This window comes from Quercus robur, chromosome 1, assembly GCF_932294415.1.
Source record: "Quercus robur chromosome 1, dhQueRobu3.1, whole genome shotgun sequence".
Classification (NCBI taxonomy): domain Eukaryota; kingdom Viridiplantae; phylum Streptophyta; class Magnoliopsida; order Fagales; family Fagaceae; genus Quercus; species Quercus robur.
In genome coordinates, this window is record NC_065534.1 from 10,891,129 (window position 1) to 10,910,431 (window position 19,303).

Genomic DNA, 19,303 nt, shown 5'->3' on the forward strand with positions numbered 1-19,303 from the left:
TTAAATCTCTCATACTAGATTGTTTCATTGCTACAGAGGAATTGGGAGTCTCTTTCGATTCTTATTTTCGTTTTGTTTCTCCTCCCAATTGTTATTCTCCTGCTGCATTTTGATTATTTGGATTTGTATCGTAATAGACGTTGTAATTTAGTGGCTTTGACCTTTGTTCTTTAGTTTCTTTTATGTAAGTTCCTTTTTACCAAAAATAGAAAATAAAAAGTTTTACTAAGTTGTTTGTACTACGTTATTTAAATGAAAAAAGACATATATATAAATATATATATATATATATATTAATATAATAAATAAAATTTTAATGGTAAAATATACTTTCTCAATTTTATTTAAACCTAATTCTTAGTGTAACCTACATAACAAACTTGAATGGTTCATTGCCTTAGATAACCGAGGTCTCCCTCACGTTGATGAAAACTTAATTTTGCTAACATTATATAATATCCTTCAAAGAATGCAAGGGTTGGTAATCAATTAAGGGTTAGACCAATTTCTTGTTGTAATTCGGATGCATAAAGCAAATTGTGCTCTTCCTAAAGGTTGATGGGTTATCAATCAAAGGCTGTTGTTGATGATGTATTGGAGGATGGCGCAATTTGGACAGAGTGAGATCACGGGCCACACATGATTTACACTTTTGCCAATAGAAGCATGTGGAGCTGAAGCTTTTTGTTGTTGAAGCCAAGTAACTTGTGATAGGCTTTTTATATAAAGCCCATGCTCTTCTCCAATCCTCCTTTTAAGTTCAATAGGTTTTGGAAGTCTATTTCCATGAATACTTTACTTACCAAGTACCAACCACACAATGCAATTGCAAGTTTGCAACCTCATATTTTTGGTACCTCTAGCTCTATGGTCTTGGTCAATGTGTTGAAAAATAGGAGAATATCACGTCGGTTACCCTTCTTCTTGGTATGTGTTTAGGAACTGAGTCTGCATTTCTGCGTTTCATGTTTTCCACTATATTTTTTTTTTTTTCCTGCACGTGAACAGTAACCTCACATAGGTTTACTGTGCAGGACAAAAATTACTGTTCATACACTGTTTATTACTATTCACAGCACTGTTCACGTATTAAAAAATATTAAAAATAGGTCCCATGGTACTATTTACACATTTAAAAATTATTTTGCTACAGTGTTTTCAGTTTTCAGTTTCAGCAACAATAAATTCAATCCAAACGGACCCTTGAAATGACCAAAGTGTTCCATCATGTAGTTAATACATGGCATATGTAATTGGTGCATGACAATTCAAAGACTCTTTTTCTCTCTCTATTGAGCGAAGAATAACTTTATTTGAGAATAAAATTCAACCCCAGGGATCAAATCATCAATGTCATCTTCCTCCCCCACACATCAATAGTGAAAGACATTGAGAGAAATTGATCAGGAAGATAGCGATGGGCACTCGAATGAGGACATATTTAAAAGATTTTGTTTTCTACTCAAGTAAAAATAATGGAGCAAATAAATAAGTGAAATTTATAAACGATGATCCTAAACCTATTGTTAAAAATAAAAAAATAAAAGTTTTTGCAATTAAAGTAGATCATTAGCATATCTTTGCCAAACCACATTCTTGACATCTCATGATATGATTATGAGTAATGAGTTGGTGGGTGGCTAGTTGGGTGGGAATATGGGATTGTTGAGCTGGATGGAAACGAAGGAAGACATCATATGAGACTCTAACAACATGGCATCATTATAAAAATGTCATGCCAATAATATATAAGCTAAATGGCTAAGCTTTTCTTAATTTCTTAAGCCATTTAAGTTTAGGGTTCACAATGTCAAGATTTTCTTCAATGGCAAAAGTCAAAACTATGCCAAGGAATGAAAGATGAAAAGGCTGATCTCTTACTTAATTATGAAGTGGATTTATTAATTAAGTACCAATTAACCAATTATGTGATCATAGTTTTCACAATTAATGCACCACTAATTAGTAAGTTACCAAATCAAAAAGCAATAAGCATAATGCTATGAATACAACGATACAATGATGTGAAAAATGAATCCAAAGAAAAAACCATTATAGAGGCACTCCTAACCCAATAAGGCAATTTACTATTGGAAAAGAACTTACAAATCTAGTTTAAGCCAACTGAAAATGAGACAGAATTACAAGATTTTGCAAGAACCAAAAAGTATCATAAAAAATAGCAGATATACTCTATTGGGGTCTGAGATCTGGATTGCCTAAAAGTTCAACCACATTCCAAGCATCACTTCAGCTACTGCTCTCCTGACTACACATAGAGCAGCTTTTGCTTATCCTAGCAAGGGGCTACTTGGATCCGTTTGTTCTTTCTATGCCATTATGATATTCCCATTCTCATTCCTTCTCACCACTACTATTGAAAATTTATCATCTCTAATGACAGCATCAAAATTTAATTTGATCCAATCCTTAAGACGTACACATAAATCCAATTGCAAAAGAAAGGTCATATAGTTTTTTTTTTTTTTTTTTGGTAATTGTTTGTGTTTTGGGGATTGAAAATTTCGGTTGAGGGGAAACTTTTAAAAATGTAAATTCAATTCGGATTATGGATAATGAGTAATATAGAATCGACTATATCAATTCAAATTATGCACACTCAACATAAAAAATGACATTGAAAATGACAATTCAACAATAGTACTATTCAAACTCCATAAACAAACAAAAAATAAATCAATTAAATTACAATAAAAGCTAAATAAGTAAAACTAAATTCTTAGATGGTATCTTTACATTGTACGGCGGGTTATAGGCAAATTAGCCAGTGATAGGCTGTTTCTTTTAAAGCAAATAGTTACCACACCGTCACTTCTATTATGGAGTCTGAATATGTATACGTGGGGATTACCTAATTAAAAAATATATTTTCACTTCATAGAAATAATTTGATTGGCAGAATTTTAAGGGAGATATCTAAAGAATGGTATCTAAGTATTATACTTAAATTTTGCCATATATATATATATTTTGTGTTCCAAAGTAAATGATAATGAGAAGTGATGAATTCACTTACAAAATTGTATTATCAGTTAATCAAAAATGATGAGTTCACTTACAAAGTTGTATTATCAGTTATATTCGCAGTATTATTGAAATATTTAATCAGTGAAGAGTCTTGTATTTTAATTAATATTTTTTTATATATTAAATATTTGGAGTCTAAGTAGAAAGGGTTTGAGCCATTAACAAATCATAATTATGTATAAAAATATACATAACCAAAAAATTAAGAAAAATAATAACAAAATGTCTATTAAATAGTAAGTTAATCATTACATGGACTTTTCGGATTTCTTACTTGACTGAATTTGGTATGAACGTAGGACAAAAATTACAGAAAATAAACATTATATTGCCCTATATTATTGAACAAAAGAAAGTAAGAAACCGCTAACCAACCCCACTTAGCTTAAAGTAATCCAAGTGGCCAAGATACTTGAAATCTACACCTCAAAAAAGAGAGAATCACAAGAGGAATAAAGTTAACAACAGAAAGTTCAAGAAGACATCAATAATGCAATACATAGACATTGTACTCAACAACCGCATCTCCTGTCTTGAGATCAAGAGTATGAGTCTTGGCCTGAGCATAGCCCCTAGAAAACCTGAAAAGCCCACTGCCTCCAATAACTGGCATCTCTCTCATGCTGTGGAACACTGGGTTCCTGCCTAGCACAGTGATTGTGCTTCCATTATATTTACCTTCAATGAATGCAAAGTTCATTACCATTAATAGACTCACCTCTTCTTGTGAAGCACCTGCATAAAACCCTTGTGCTTTACCCACCAGTTTGGAGCTCATATTTGGTCCTAAGGTTAAAGGGTTATCAATCATGGTTAAAAAACCAAAGGTTGATGTGTTTTGGGGTGGTTTTATGACTGGGACTGAAGAGGGATTGCGACCGCTAAGGATGTCATGCCAATAGAACTGAAAGTGGCTAAGCTTCTCTTTCTTGTACCCAAGGAGCTTCCTGTCTAGGCTTCTTCCAAAGCCATGATCTTCTCCGATGGCCAAAACTGTGGAGAGGGAAAGGATGAGGAAGAAGATGGTGGATAGGGAAGCCCAGATAGGAAGAATTTTAGCCATTGGAACACAATGATGGTACTATGCTCTCAATGGTGGTACATAAATTGGAGTTGGCTGATGTCTGTATTTATGAAGTGAACAAAGGCCTCACTCTTTACATTGGCCAACCCCAATATGACACGTAATTTGAATGAACGACTTTTTTTATGCAAATGTTGAAAAACAAAGGTGTGTTATTAAGACTATACAAGTCAGTCTTTTTCGTCAACGTTTGTGTGGAATGACCCACCCACCCCCTCGGTAGACTTGGCTTTAATTGTTGGAAGAAGTTTCTGGACAAGAATTTCTCACAAGATGGTAAATTTGCCAATGACAGATAATAAAATAGTGACTAGTGTTAGACCCATATGTTTTAATAGCAATAAATTATAAAAATATGATGAAAAAGTTGTACTTCTTTAATTAAGTCTTGTGAATCATGTTTGCCAATTTTTAAGGTTTGATATGTTCTAAAAAGTCGGTTTAGAATATAAATTTTAAATGTGCTAAAATACTCTAAAGACTGGTTTATTTCTATTTTTTTGTAAGGCCTTTATTTTGGTAGAAAGAGGGGGCCGGGTATCAATATTATTTGATATATAGGAAGCTTTAGTATAACATTGTATATCCAGAAGCCATCATTTTTTGGTAAAGCTTAGAACAAAAGGGCCTAGATTGCATTCCCTAGGCGTACCTATTTTTTTGGTAAAGCTTAATTTGTTAAATTTTACTATGTATGAGATTTTATTATACTTATATTTAGTTCATAAAACTTAATATGTTTCATATGGCAATCAATTTACCATTTTCTTTTTGAAAAGTATGTTCAAATCACATTCTTTGAATCACATACTTTTCAAAGAATGTGATTTGAACACAGGACTTTTTGATTTAACGATTTTGGAATAATTTTCATAAAGAAATTTAATTTGTGCGAAGTGTCAAACAATATATATAAACCATACCACCGCTCTTGGTGATAGGGTAACCCCATCCATTTGAAATAGTTTAAATTTATTAACTTATTCAGCTAAATTTTTTTCTCTAAAAGAGCCCCAATAACACAACAGCTATAAATGAGGATTGAGGATTTAAAATATTTAAAAGTTCAAACCCTTGAAAAAGCTTGTTACTATTGAAGGAGACATTAGTATGCGAGTAATTTAACTATTTTAGGTGGCAGACTGTAACTGATTACTTGTAACTTTTATATAGGCTTCTCATTTTTAATTTTTTTTTAATTATTCACAATTTGTTATTTGGACAGTTATAACAAAAATTGTGATTTTTTATTTGGTTTTAAAACTTTTGTTAGTGCGCTATATACCATTCCTATTTCGAATACATAAAAAAATCACCAAAATTTTCACATCTCACTCTTGTAACATTTGAGAAAATAATCAACTGATCCACCCAACACAAATACAAAAGGATATATGGGTGTGAAAAAAACTGGAGAATAATTCGGTGGCTTGAGACTTTTCGCTGTTGTCATTCTTAGTGGGGGCTGTGGAGGCTATTAGAGAATAGAAGACCGTAATATATAAACAACAGTTGGACTGGGAGGGGCGGCTTGGCTGGGGAAGGAAGGAAGAAAAGACACCTCTTTTGGTTTTTGCTCCATATGAGATGTCATGATGAGTTGTGAGTTGTTAGTTGTTAGTTAGGGGTCCACTGCGTGTGCCTGCGATTCTGAATTGTCTTTCATGATTATTGATAGCTAGTCACATGTATGGAACCATCTAGAGCATATACTATTATCACGAGGAGTGAATGTGATGTTAGTTTATTTCTTTTTGTATTACATTGATGCATTTCCTTTCCGTCCTTTGGAGGGAAGGAAAACTTCATCTTTACTTCATCTTCATTGCACCTTCATAGTCCATCTCCATGATAGATTAATTATTTTATTTTTATTGGAGGTCCATTGGAGCTAATAAAAGGTGATTTGTTTATTTTAATCCATAAAAAGTTTACTTGTAATTATATTCCAAGCTAATGATCTCCTTTCTTTCATATATATATATATATATATATATATATATATATATTTTTTTTTTTTAATTCTCATTTCTTTTTAAGCATATTTCCTTTTGATGTAGACATGATTCGATAGAAGTAATCATAGGTCGATTGAATTCAAGTTGGGCATCAACTCACCACTTGAACAAACCTTGTAAAGAGAAGGATGCCTTGTTTATGGATGGGTGATCAAATGTTGCATAGGTAATTGGATTATGGAAATTTAGTTACGGACTTACGGTACCCAAAAAAAAAAAAAAAACTTCCTGCACATTTTTGGGAACCGAATTAGAAGCAGCTCATCATTTTTTTTTTTTTTGGTAAAAGAAAATAGGAGTTAGCCAAGTTATGCTAGCCCTGGGACAAGGTGCTCAGGTTAAGACCTACATGTAAACTCTTATGGATGTCCATCAACGAAGGATTGCTAGTAGCGGGACTCGAATTTAGGTGGGTTAGACAATATGCCCAAGCCTTTCCAACTAAACCATTCCCGTTGGCAGAAACAACTCATCATTTCCTCATGTATTCAAAGTTCTTTGATTCAAATCCCATTATATAACTTTTGTGCCAAAAATATTCAAAGAAGTAACTCACAAAAATTTGCCAACATAAATGATCAAGAAATGAAACAAATGGCAGGATCGAAGAACTAAAAATCCTAAAATGGACAATCCATCCAAAAGGTCTCAAAACCCAATATTTTTCTAAGCTCAAATTCCCTTTCAATGAAACATGTATTTTGGCAAAGGACAAAACTTAAGTACAGTACTTTAGGTGCTATTCCTTAGATTTCTCCCTTAAAATTCAGCCATGTGGCTATTTAACTAAAAAAAACACTTTCATTCAATAAGAAAAAATCCAAATGGCAAAATCTTAAAATATGAACCTAAGAAATAGCATCTAAGTACTATACCTAAGTCTTGCTCTTTGGCAAAACCCTCTATTTGTCATATTTTTAAACAGATTTGCTTGTTTTTCCCCCTTTGTCTAAGTCTGGTACAATAGTTGAAGCCACTATTATTGTATGCACATAGATTTACCATTCTTGACTTAGATCAAAGAAATCCCTATCGGTAATTAAGCAAAAGATCGAGCTAGGTATGATCTTCTCTTCCTAACCATGGTTTTCAAACTCAAACTGCTCAAAGAGCTAATAAAAAGAGAGGTTCAAAGTTTTTAAGGTCGGATTGGAGTTTGACCAAGGGTGAACCGCGATAATGTCATAATTATTTTAGTAATTAATTTAAACACAAATATAGATATTAAATTTATAAAGTTAAACTATATATAAGGGAATTTAATGATTTTCAAGCTTATTTTTACAAATTAAATAAGAAATTTTATAAAAATAAAATAATAAAGCATGAAAAAAAATTAAAAGTTATGATTAATCTTAGAGTATAAAAGTTGAATATCTTTTGAAGGATTTTAATTATAATTTTTTTATATTCTCTTTTAGAGATGGCTAATTAAAATATATAATCTAATAAAATATTATGAATATTTATTATAGTATAAAATAGAAGCAATAATGAAAATTTATTAATTTAGTAGGATAGAATTCTGTTAAGTTTACTTCAGATATGTTTCTTTTCTACGTAAGAGAATCAGCACCCAAGCATAACCTAGTGGTTAAGTTTAATTTTAAATCCCAAAAGCTGCGGCAAGAGACAAACCACATGGAGAAGAGAAAAAAAGAAACCAAAAGTCGGAACAGAGAAGAAATAAAGCTGCGGAAGAAAAAAAAAAGAAAAAAAAAAAAAGAAGGGATTTTAACGTTAACGTTTCAGTAACATGAGTGTTAAAGTCAGAGTTATCTCATTTAATGAGAGATGTTAGCTGTCCAAATTTTATTGGTGGAGTATGAAGTGGAGCATAATTGATGAGACAGAAGATTTTGGGGATTGAAAATTGAGTGATTATAGGGATAACATAAATTTTATTGTATAAGTTTTTACAAAATGATGCATTATTAAGCTTGAAGACCCAACCCAAATAAATAAATAAGCTATGAGACAAAGGGGAATGTTGGATATATTAGAGCTAATTGGGGCCATACAAATTTTAAAGCCCAAACTTGTACTCAGAGTAAGCAACCTAGTCCCCTTAAATTTTGGAGGAAAAAGTTAGAAGCTAGGCCTGCTAAGCTTGCAATAACACTTTTCTTAATTTATTTTATTTTATATTGTATATTCAGAGAAAAATAAAACATAAAAATTTATATTGTATAGCATAAGCGAACCCAAGCTCTATATTATTCATATCTTCATCTTCTTTTTACCTTTTCTTTATTTGAGTAAGTGATAGCTATTATTCTTGCCACAATAGCAAGTAAAAACTAAAAAAGGCAGAGAGCACAAAGAGTTAATGAGAATTAATAATGCAACACATAGACATTATACTCAACTATGGCATCCATTGTTGTGGAATTGAACGTGTAAGTCTTGGCTTGAACATAACCCCTAGCAAATCTGAAAAGCCCGCTGCCTCCAATCACAGGCATCTCTCTCACCTTTGTGAAAACCGAATTCCTCCCTAGCACAGTAATCGTGCTACCATTATACTTGCCTTCAATGAATGCAAAGTTCATAGCCATTAATAGAATAACTTCTTCTTGTGACGACAATGAATAAAACCCTTGAGCCCTTCCTATCAATTTTGAGCTCAATTCAGGTCCTGCAGTCATTTGATCATCGATCATGTATGTTGCACCAAAGAATGTTGCGTTGAAGTTGGAGGCCGGTGGCACTATTTGAATTGCAGTAGCGTTACGGCCACTAACAGTGTCATGCCAATAGAAATGAATATGGCTATATTTCTCTTTTTTGAGCCCAATGAGCTTCCTGTCTAGGGTTCTAACATAACCGTGATCTTCTCCGGTGGCCAGAATTATGGAAAAGGAAGACAGAAGAGAGAAAATGAAGAGTTTTGGGATTGAAAGGGGAAGCATTCTAGCCATGGTGGGTACTAAAATATGGTGTCAATGGCTACTCAAAGTGGTGCACAAGTTCTAAAGTTATCCTAGGTTGATGTCCTTATAAATGGTGTATAACTTATCTTGCACAATTATTAGGTTTCTTTTCGTTGTCATTGTAAAATGACTAGGCAATCCTACCATTTCACTATGTATAGTAATATTGAGATTTAATTGTTTAGCAAGTAAATATGACTGGTTTCCAATATAAAATTTAGAAAGCTTGAATTGATCCTTCTAGAAATATTTTGCACCCATGACAAAAACAAAATCCAATGTAGTTTGTTGCACCTAACTCTTGCACTAAAATGACGGCACCTCTATCACCAACTTTTGGGCATGCTGTCTTATGTGGTGGGCCTCACAATAACCCCCTACACTGCACACAATCGACCAAAGGGAACAAGTTTTTTTGCTCCGGTGAGCTTATGAACCAATCAGTTGTAAGCCTGTAAATCAGAGCTTAGAAACAAATGAGTCTTAGCTTAGAAACTGGGATCAAATCATAGTTTGCAAGATGCTACAGTGAGCCACTTTATTTGCTTCATGTGGCATCATCACATCTATTGAAGTAATTGAAGCTGGGAGAGGCAGTCGACAATTACACGCAAAAAAGTGCAGATTTGTCATTTCTTTTATTTTCTTAATATACAAGTAAGCTCGTGACATCTAGGAGGAGGAAGAAGAAGAAGAAGAAGAAGGAGACACCAAGGAATGTGTCTTAGAATGAGTTTTTAATAATCGATCAATTACTTTTTTTTTTTTTTTTTTTTTTTTTTTTTAAAAATTATCAAGTACTTGAATACAAATTGAAAACTATAACTCTTGAAATAAAAAATAATGTCATTACTCTTGAGAGTAAATACTCATTGTCACGTGAAAAGTAGGCCTCATCATGAATTTATATGTGAATGCTCTGTAAGATAGGAGAGCATTACTTAATTATGTCATTCAAGGAAAAAAAAAAAAAAAAAACTTCTCAATTGAGTTCATATTGTGGCTTCAAACTTCTAACCACAGTTATCAAAACTGAACCAATGATTGACCTAGTTTAAAAACTAGTTTATTGGCTCATTGATTCAACCCGTGATTTATTTGTTGATCCGTAAATTTATTAATTAACTAATTAATGTATTTATAAATTGAAAAAATAAAATAAAAATAGGTCATTCAACTAAATTATAACTATACAAATACATGACAAGACATAAATTTGGAAAATTTCAATAGCTAAATGGATTATTTGTGTAAATTATCCAATATCCAAATCGTATAGTCCAAATTACATATCTCATAGGAGTTCAAAATAAATTAAAACATTTCTAGTAAATATTTATATGGTTAAATTTGTTTCAATAATATGTGAAAATGAAATAATTATATTATATAGATAAATGCTATTAAGTCATCTATTCTTATAAATTACAAGTTGAAGTTTACATTACAATTTTGAAGTAACCCAACAAGTAATAAATTCTAATTGCACAAAGAAATAAATTCCAAAATTAAATAAAATCATATTATAATTTATAAATAATATAATAAAATTATAAAAATAAAAGCTTATAAATGAATGAAGAATATTACCTTGACTTCGTCGATCAATGGTTGAAAGCCTAAAGTATTTGAAAGTTCATATAGATTTTTTTTTCCTCTTTTGGATAAAGTTCAAGTAAATAAATGATGCCAAAAAAGTAAAAGAAGACAAAATAATTTAATTGAGAATGGCCCATGTAGTGAGGCAGGCCGCAGGTAGACTGTAACTGTAGAGTAGAACTGGAAGCTTTGGTTTATAAATTAAAAAAGTAACTCTCACAATTGTTGTCTTCTTACTCCTTCATTGTTATTTACTTTTTATTTTTATTTTTGAACAGAGTTTCAATATATGGGATTCGTTTGTCATGATAGCACTTTATTATTAAACCAAGATATCAATCAGTTTTTAGTATAGGTGGAGATTGAACCCTATATTTCTTATTCAATCATCAGAGACTTTACCAGTTAAGATAATTAAAACTGTTAGGTTCTAAAGTTTAGGATTTTATGTATTTAGAACTCTAATGTGTATTGTTGGCAAACCATGATCAAAACAATGTGTTTAGAAGTGTTTAAAACTAGTTCAAAGTTGTATGTCAATGTAAAGTTGGAATCGAGTTTAAAGCAGGAAGCACTGTGGCTTTCGGCCTGGCTCGATCGATCGAAGCTTAGGCTCGACCAATCGAAGCTCGGGCAGATTGCTTTTCTGCAGATTCGTCCAACTCAGCTCTATTTGTTTTAAAACATTTTTAGGGTTTCTTATTTGTCCTAAGTATAAAAGGCAAACCCTAGCCACATTTTAGTGTTGCTCATATTTTGCGGTTTGTGTAAATCTCTTGTGAGATCTAGAGGAGCTTTCCTTTACACAAACTTAGGATTTTCAAGGAGGAGATATTTTCTACACCTTGATGATCAATTCAGTTGCTGCCATTAAAGCTTAAAGACTACACAAGCGGGTGTGCTTGTAGCTGGTGGGAATTTAAGAAAGAAGGAGTCCGTGGATTCGGAGCTTGCACGTGGTCGTGTCAGTAAGTTCTACTGGTTGGTAGCAATAAGAAGTCGAGCGTGGGGGCTTGTAAGTCTTATTGTATGAACTTCGATTCTTTCAAGGTAGTGGATTCAAGTTTACCTTGAGGATAGCTACGTTAAATCCTCCCCAGGTTTTTACCGGTTTGGTTTCCTGGGTGATCATATCTTGTGTTATTTATTTTCCGCTGCTTTGCATGATTTGATCTTTATTATTGTGATAACCTAGACTTGTTTAATTGGACTAAGTAACAACTTGGCTAATTACCTAAGTTTAATTAATTGTTTAAGGGGTCTAAAAACGGTCAAAAACCTACTAATTATTATTTACTTTATAATGGCACTCAAATTTGTTAAAAAAAAAAACAAAAAACTTTATAAAGGGCACTCACTCAACCAGGGCAAAACTTTATTTATATTTTAATATAAGAATCTAATTTTTAGAAAAAAAAAAAAAAAAAAAGAATCTAATTTTTTATTTAACATACTTATATTTTAGAATACTTCATATTAGATTATTTCTTTTACAGTACATTTAATTAAAATATCAAATTTTCTTGATTTTTCTTCTTCTTTACACACGACAATTATCATCCACTCTCTGTCTTTATCCTCGATATATATAAAGAAAAAGAATAAAAAATTAAATACAAAATAAATAGTGTTAATGTGTATTCATGATGTACATACCTTCTTCCATGGTCTATAATCTTATCCTCAAAAAAAAAAAAATATGGGTTAGGTTTTGGTCCCAAGTATCATCACCTTGTAAGACTATTAATAAGGCAATAGCTAATTTGTTATACAACATGTAGGTTTTTGGTTCCAAGCAAATTTTTTTTTTTTAATAACTTGTTATAAGATGGTAAATTGTGGGTAATGAATAATCATTTATTTTTCATCAGGCATATTATATATGAAATTGATAATACACTAAAGAAAAGAGTTATATAATTGCAATTTGAATATATTAAAAAAAATTATAAGCAAAATTTGGTGTTCAATGCCCCTATACCATATGGCATATGTTAGTTTGTTTAGACTCCGGATAAGCAAATTTAGTGTGCGTTTGGCTGCCAATTAAAAAGTTAGCTTATTTTACTATTCAGCTTATTTTTGCTACTTTTCATGGTTTCCATTGCATTTTTTGGTACTATTCATAAGTTCCACTGTACTATTACAGTACTTTCAACAAAAAGTTTTCAGTTTCAATAAAATAAGCAGATCCCAAGTAGACCCTAACCCATTTTAAGTTGAGTAATTAATTAATCAAATTATGCATAGGATTTGGTTAATGCAAATAGTACCAATGTTGTGTATATGTGTGTGTCTATATATATATAACCAAAACTTAAAGAAAATCTAATTAGATTTCAACTGGATTATCAATTTTGCACCACGTATCCTATCTAATTGTTAATTTTTGTGTCAAGTGAATTATTGAGTATAAAATCGAGGAGTCTAAATTTAATTAGATTTGAAATTATATTTCAATTGGAATCCAATTATGCACCACGTGTCCATTTAATTTTTTTCATTTTTTGTGGCAAGTGAATTATTGGGTGAAAAAACCGAAGAGTCTAGATCCAATTAGATTCTAAATCATGCGCCACGGGATTACATAGTAGTCTATATATATATATATATATATATATATATATATATATATATATTAATAGGCAAAACTTAGAGAAAATTCAATTAGATTCTACAATTGAAGTCCAATTTTGCGCCATGTGTCATAAATTATTTATTTTTAGAGAGAGATTTTATTTCTTAATTTTGGAGTTAAATGTGAGACCGCATCATAAATATCCATCCAAGAGAGTTATTGCGTACAAAAACCAAAAAGTCTAAAATTAATGAACATAAAAAAAATTAAAAAATGGATAATTTACATTTTCTATCTAATAATATTCTTCCAAGACTTTTTAAAGAGGTAAAAAATAATATAAGAATGACTATTAATAATATTTAAATTATATATATAAGAATTATACTATGCATTTTAATGTATATCTTTTAAATATATCCATGCATATGCATGGGGTTACAAGCTAATATATATATATATATATATATATATATATATGTGAAGTTTAGAGAAAGTCAAATTAGAGTTCCAATTTTGCGCCATGTGTCTAAATTTATGTAGGGACCGCACCATAATTATCCACTTAAATTTTTTAATCTTTGTGATAAGCGAGTTAATGAGTGCAAAATACTAAGAATATAATATTAATGAACTATAAAATAAAAATAAAATAAAATAACTAATCACATATACTCAATACAAGTGAATTATTTGGTGAAAAAACCGAAAAGTCTAGATCCAATTAAATTCTAAATCATGCCTAATTTTGTATCATGTGTCTCATCTAATTTTTGTCTCTAATAACAAAATTCATGATATTTTTAAATTAGTTTATCTCTTCATACATGAATTATTAAAAATTAATTTATTAGAGATTGGGGGGGTCCAATGTAAGAGGAGGTAGCTAATTTAAGAATTTTAGAACATTTTTATTGTGTCGTTACTCATTACTTATTAGCTTTATTGTTTAACATTTGATGGAGGATGATGTTGATTAAACAATGCATAATGACAATTTGGTATATATAATTAGAGGTGGTGGCATTAAATTTAAGACTGAGGCAAGAAATGAGAGACCTGGCCAAAAAACTATCATATGTGGGCATTAAATTTTAAAAAAAAACTATAATACGTTTTTTAGAAATATGCCTGGGCCCCAAAAAAAAAAGCTTTACCTATGCTATCATTTAGGCTATGTTTGGTAGACTGTAATAGATATTGTAATGTAATAGATATTCCTATAATATAACTATTCGGTTGTTTGGTTATGTTTTTATTACAATGAATATTTATTCCCTATGAATAACTATTCTTCAAAATGAGGAATAATTATTCCTTATAAAAAATATTGAATATCTATTCTTTCACCTTAGTAATAATTTTAAAAAAAAATTCCTAAAAAGCCATTAGTTGCCACATCTTCAAAAGGAAAGAAAATAAATTTTCCTTGTTGTTAATTATTAGCTGTGAGTACACAACTCGCACCAATCGATTTTTGTCTGCTTTGGGGAGCCAGTCCCTCACGGTTTTGTCCTCGGCCCCGAGTGTGGTCTTTTGGGATTTTCACCTTCTTTGAGGCTTGACACCCTTAGTCCCACATCGGTTGGAGAACCCTCCCACTCATGGTTTATAAGCTTCTGGAGCAACCATGAGTGTACCACTACTACACATGTGTAGTAGTGGTACACTCATGGTTGCTCCAGAAGCTTATAAACCATGAGTGGGAGGGTTCTCCAACCGATGTGGGACTAAGGGTGTCAAGCCTCAAAGAAGGTGAAAATCCCAAAAGACCACACTCGGGGCCGAGGACAAAACCGTGAGGGACTGGCTCCCCAAAGCAGACAAAAACCGATTGGTGGGACTGGCTCCCCAAAGCAGACAAAAACCGATTGGTGCGAGTTGTGTACTCACATTAGCTTTATTTTGAACACCCTAAAATAAGTGTATTTTAGGAAATTTGACTTAAAAATGATTTCATTACACCTTTTTATACTCTACTAAATTGTGGATATATATTCAGAATTTTGTTCATAAATGGTCACCAAACTAATGAACAATACTATTTATTACATTCCAACTTAATGTATTTCTTGTAATACTTATTATTATTTCTATGTAATAATCATTGCAGTGTACCAAACGTGCCCTTAGTATTGATGGTCTAAATAAATTATATATGATGCATCCAATGAAATTGAATATTTTCCAATACAATAAAATTTCATTTATTCAACCTTAGTCCTACTTGGTCATTTCCAATGTAGTTACCAGAAAATCTAGTGTTTATGCCTGCTCCAATTTCATGGAAAAAGCTTTTCCTGTCAACCAAAAGCATTTGCATTGTTACAAATGCAACCTGTTGTTCTTTTGAAAACTAATTAATTCAGGTTGTTGCATTTGATGCTTTCAAGTAAGATGTTTATTTAAGGTTTGATATCTTTAATATGTGGGCAAAGTTAGATCCAGTTTTGCATTGCTAATAATTCTTATTTCTATGTCAGTTGACAATACAGGTTCTTACTGCTGGAGCTTTGCGTTGTATCTGTATTTTCACTCCATTTTTTGCTTTTCAAGCATATGGATGCTATAATATATGCCTAGGACATGACCTACATGAAATGAGGCCCTGGTGCAAAGCAAAAGTACCTTTGCTGTACAATTTTATTCAAACTTATTATTGGTATGTTCATCTTTAACTAATGCTTGAAGTTCTTAGCTACAAATCCATGTATATAGGTGAAAGATTTTGAATTTTCCTTCTCGTCATTGATAATTGCTTCAAAGCCATCTTAAGGATGAGTGCTTGCTTTGCTTGGTGCATTGCAGTTATTTTTTAAATTTCTTTTAAGTTTATTGATATCGTGTTTGTTATAATTTTCTATTGGATGATGCAAGATTTGTATTTGATCCAGAAAATTTTTTATTGGAGTTCCACAATGAAGCTTTTCATGTAAGGGTTCCACAATGGAGCTTATCATGTAAAAGGATAAAATTTTGAAAAGAGTAAACTACCGAGAAGAATGTACGCGGCAGAGTACGCCCAAATTAGATATGCCCATCTCTTAGAACCAGGATGTACCATTAAATGTGAGGCAAACCAATAAAGGGGAGGGCTGGCTGACAGGAAACGTGTAGCCACCTGTCAAGAATCAGTCATCAAATAACAACATAAGAAAGGAATCCATCATCAGATAAAGTGAAACATGAAGGTATTGGGACATTTAAACCATCTTTAACTAACACAAATTCTTCGAATTAGCAGGAATGTAATGGAAAAGAAAAGGAACTAGAGAACGGCAAAAGGCTGAACAGAGTACTACTTAACAGCTCTATTGATAAACCAGAGTGAAACAACCTGCTTTTATATCCAAAAGCAGAACATTTTAAGCAAAGTTTATATTTTGATGAGTAAATTTTAAGAAGGGAGTTTCAAACTTAAGCAAAGAAACAGCAGCCAGCAAATTTTCTAAAGACTGTATACGACTTGGATCAGGGTGAATGGAAGAATATATATATATATATATATATAAATATATATATATATATATATATATATATATATATATATATTGTACAGGTGTGCATGGAAGAATATAATGTGAGCCACATAACAGATCTCGTGAAGCTTTTTTTTTTTTTTTTTTTCCCCAAAATTAACCAATACAGGTCCATCCAATGCATGTACATCCAGACACATAAAACTTACATAGTGAGATAATTTTTAGGAGCTTTTCAACCCTGGAAGTCTTTTGAAAATTGTGTTCAATTTCATCAAAGCCAGGGCCTTATTGATATCAGGGCAGGTGAATGATGTGAATAATGATCTATTCATGGAACTTTACACCCCTTCCCCGCCCCCCAACTCATAAAACTTGTATAATGAGTTTAACTTTTAGGAGCTTTAATCCCTTCAAGCCTTTGCAATCCTTTGATACATTTTTTCTTTTCCTCTTAATATTTATTACCTAACAAAAAATTTAGCTTTGATTGCATAAATTTGCTAATTCCCACTGGTGAGTAAAACTTGGTGGGAGTAAATATCAAAATTCCTATCTGTCTAATGAAAATTTTATCGTAAGCCACATGGCCCACAAACGCCTTCAACTTCTTACCAATAGGGTTACCGTTTCCATTCTTAAAATAATAATGATCCAATACAATAGGCAAAGTGACAAAATTTTCACAAAGCTGAAGTTGACGAACTGTATAATCTTCAACAGATTAAGGAATATTACGTAAGTTATAGGATGAATGAGTCTACCTGCACATGCATGACAAAAAATGCTGTAGCTGCCATAAATCCCAACTGCAGAACAAATGGGAGAACAGAGACAAGTATCCCAGCTTTGCTAATGGATCATTTTCTATTGGGAGAGCAATGGGATCCACTATATTCGTATGCTTCCTCTGTCTAAGGTTGTGATTTTCTGTTATTAGCAATCATTAGTTGAAAGTGTTATTTGTTTTTGTACTGCAAACAGAGCATAACACCTCCCAAGAAAAAGAGTTAGCTCATGTGCATGATTACAAACACTCAGCAAGAACTATTTATTATATGATGTACCATATCTTCCCTGTCATTTCAATGAAAGTAATACCTTGTATCTTAGAGTAAGATTTCTCTGGCAGGCGAGCTATATTTGATCTTGGAACTGACTCTAGAGAAAAAAGCAGAGCTGAAGAATTCTTTTCCTCTATAGAAGCTTGAAACCCCAGGGAGCAAAAAGCGCTTTCAGGCCTCGACTTTGCATAGTAGATAATTGAACAAACCGCCAAAGACAATATAGGGGATGCGAGTAAAAAGTTTGGCAACAGCTTTAATTGAAAATATCTTAAGAAACCTACTCCCCTGGCATCAAAAGAAACAATCAATATATGCAAAATTTAGACACACGCATCTTTACTTTAATTCTTTCTTGTTTTTAAAAATTAATATCTTACGAGTTACATGATAAGCTTCATTGTGGAACTCCAATAAAAAATTTTCTGGATCAAATACAAATCTTGCATCATCCAATAGAAAATTATAACAAATACGATATCAATAAACTTAAAAGAAATTTAAAAAATAACGGCAATGCACCAAGCAAAGCAAGCACTCATCCTTAAGATGGCTTTGAAGCAATTATCAATGAGGAAAAGGAAAATTCAAAATCTTTCACCTATATACATGGATTTGTAGCTAAGAACTTCAAGCATTAGTTAAAGATGAACATACCAATAATGACTTTGAATAAAATTGTACAGCAGAGGTACTCTTGCTTTGCACCAGGGCCTCATTTCATGTAGGTCACGTCCTAGGCATATATTATAGTATCCATATGCTTGAAAAGCAAAAAATGGAGTGAAAATACAGATACAACGCAAAGCTCCAGCAGTAAGAACCTGTATTGTCAACTGACATAGAAATAAGAATTATTAGCAATGCAAAACTAGATCTAACTTTGCCCACATATTAAAGATATCAAACCTTAATAAACATCTTACTTGAAAACATCAAAATGCAACAACCTGAATTAATTAGTTTTCAAAAGAACAACAGGTTGCTTTTGTAACAATGCAAATGCTTTTGGTTGACAGGAACAGCTTTTTCCATGAAATTGGGGCTGGCATAAACACTAGAATTTCTGGTAACTACATTAGAAATGACCAAGTAGGACTAAGGTTGAATAAATGAAATTTTATTGTATTGGAAAATATTCAATTTCATTGGATGCATCATATATAATTTATTTAGACCAGCAATACTAAATGATAGCATAGGTAAAGCTTTTTTTTTTTTTTTTTTTGGGCCCAAGCATATTTCTAAAAATCATATTATCACGTGTCGCATCTAATTTTAATCATCTTATAAAAAAATTCATAATATTTTTAAATTAGTTTATCTCTTCATACATGAATTATTAAAAATTAATTTATTAGAGATTGGGGGGTCCAATGTAAAAGGAGGTAGCTAATTTAAGAATTTTAGAAATTTTTTATTGTAGATTTTTATTGTGTTATTACTCATTACTTATTAGCTTTATTGTTTAACATTTGATGGAGGATGATGTTGATTAAA

General features: G+C 31.7%; 3 protein-coding genes across 4 annotated transcripts; all 3 read right to left on the bottom strand.

Annotated features, from left to right (window-relative positions):
- Nucleotides 1-3,250: 3,250 nt before the first annotated feature.
- On the bottom strand, nucleotides 3,251-4,162 carry LOC126720483 (dirigent protein 19-like). The gene has a single exon (XM_050422980.1). The coding sequence runs from the start codon at nucleotides 4,109-4,111 to the stop codon at nucleotides 3,533-3,535; it is 579 nt and encodes a 192-aa protein (XP_050278937.1). The 5' UTR covers nucleotides 4,112-4,162; the 3' UTR covers nucleotides 3,251-3,532.
- A 4,183-nt stretch (nucleotides 4,163-8,345) lies between these two features.
- Nucleotides 8,346-9,121, bottom strand: LOC126720499 (dirigent protein 22-like). The gene has a single exon (XM_050423008.1). It carries the CDS (start codon nucleotides 9,069-9,071, stop codon nucleotides 8,487-8,489), a length of 585 nt encoding a protein of 194 aa, XP_050278965.1. The 5' UTR covers nucleotides 9,072-9,121; the 3' UTR covers nucleotides 8,346-8,486.
- A 7,038-nt stretch (nucleotides 9,122-16,159) lies between these two features.
- On the bottom strand, nucleotides 16,160-18,644 carry LOC126713633 (GPI mannosyltransferase 2-like). 2 transcript variants are annotated; one of them, XM_050413446.1, is made up of 4 exons: nucleotides 18,461-18,644; nucleotides 17,841-18,091; nucleotides 17,504-17,669; nucleotides 16,160-16,381 (listed from the first exon to the last, which is right to left on the bottom strand). In XM_050413446.1, exons 1-4 carry the CDS (start codon nucleotides 18,520-18,522, stop codon nucleotides 16,324-16,326), a joined length of 537 nt encoding a protein of 178 aa, XP_050269403.1. In that variant the 5' UTR covers nucleotides 18,523-18,644; the 3' UTR covers nucleotides 16,160-16,323. The 2 variants fall into 2 exon arrangements, 1 of the variants encoding a protein (XP_050269403.1); XR_007651390.1 differs by having other exon boundaries at nucleotides 16,162-16,381; nucleotides 17,841-17,945; nucleotides 18,461-18,638.
- Between the last annotated feature and the right edge of the window lie 659 nt (nucleotides 18,645-19,303).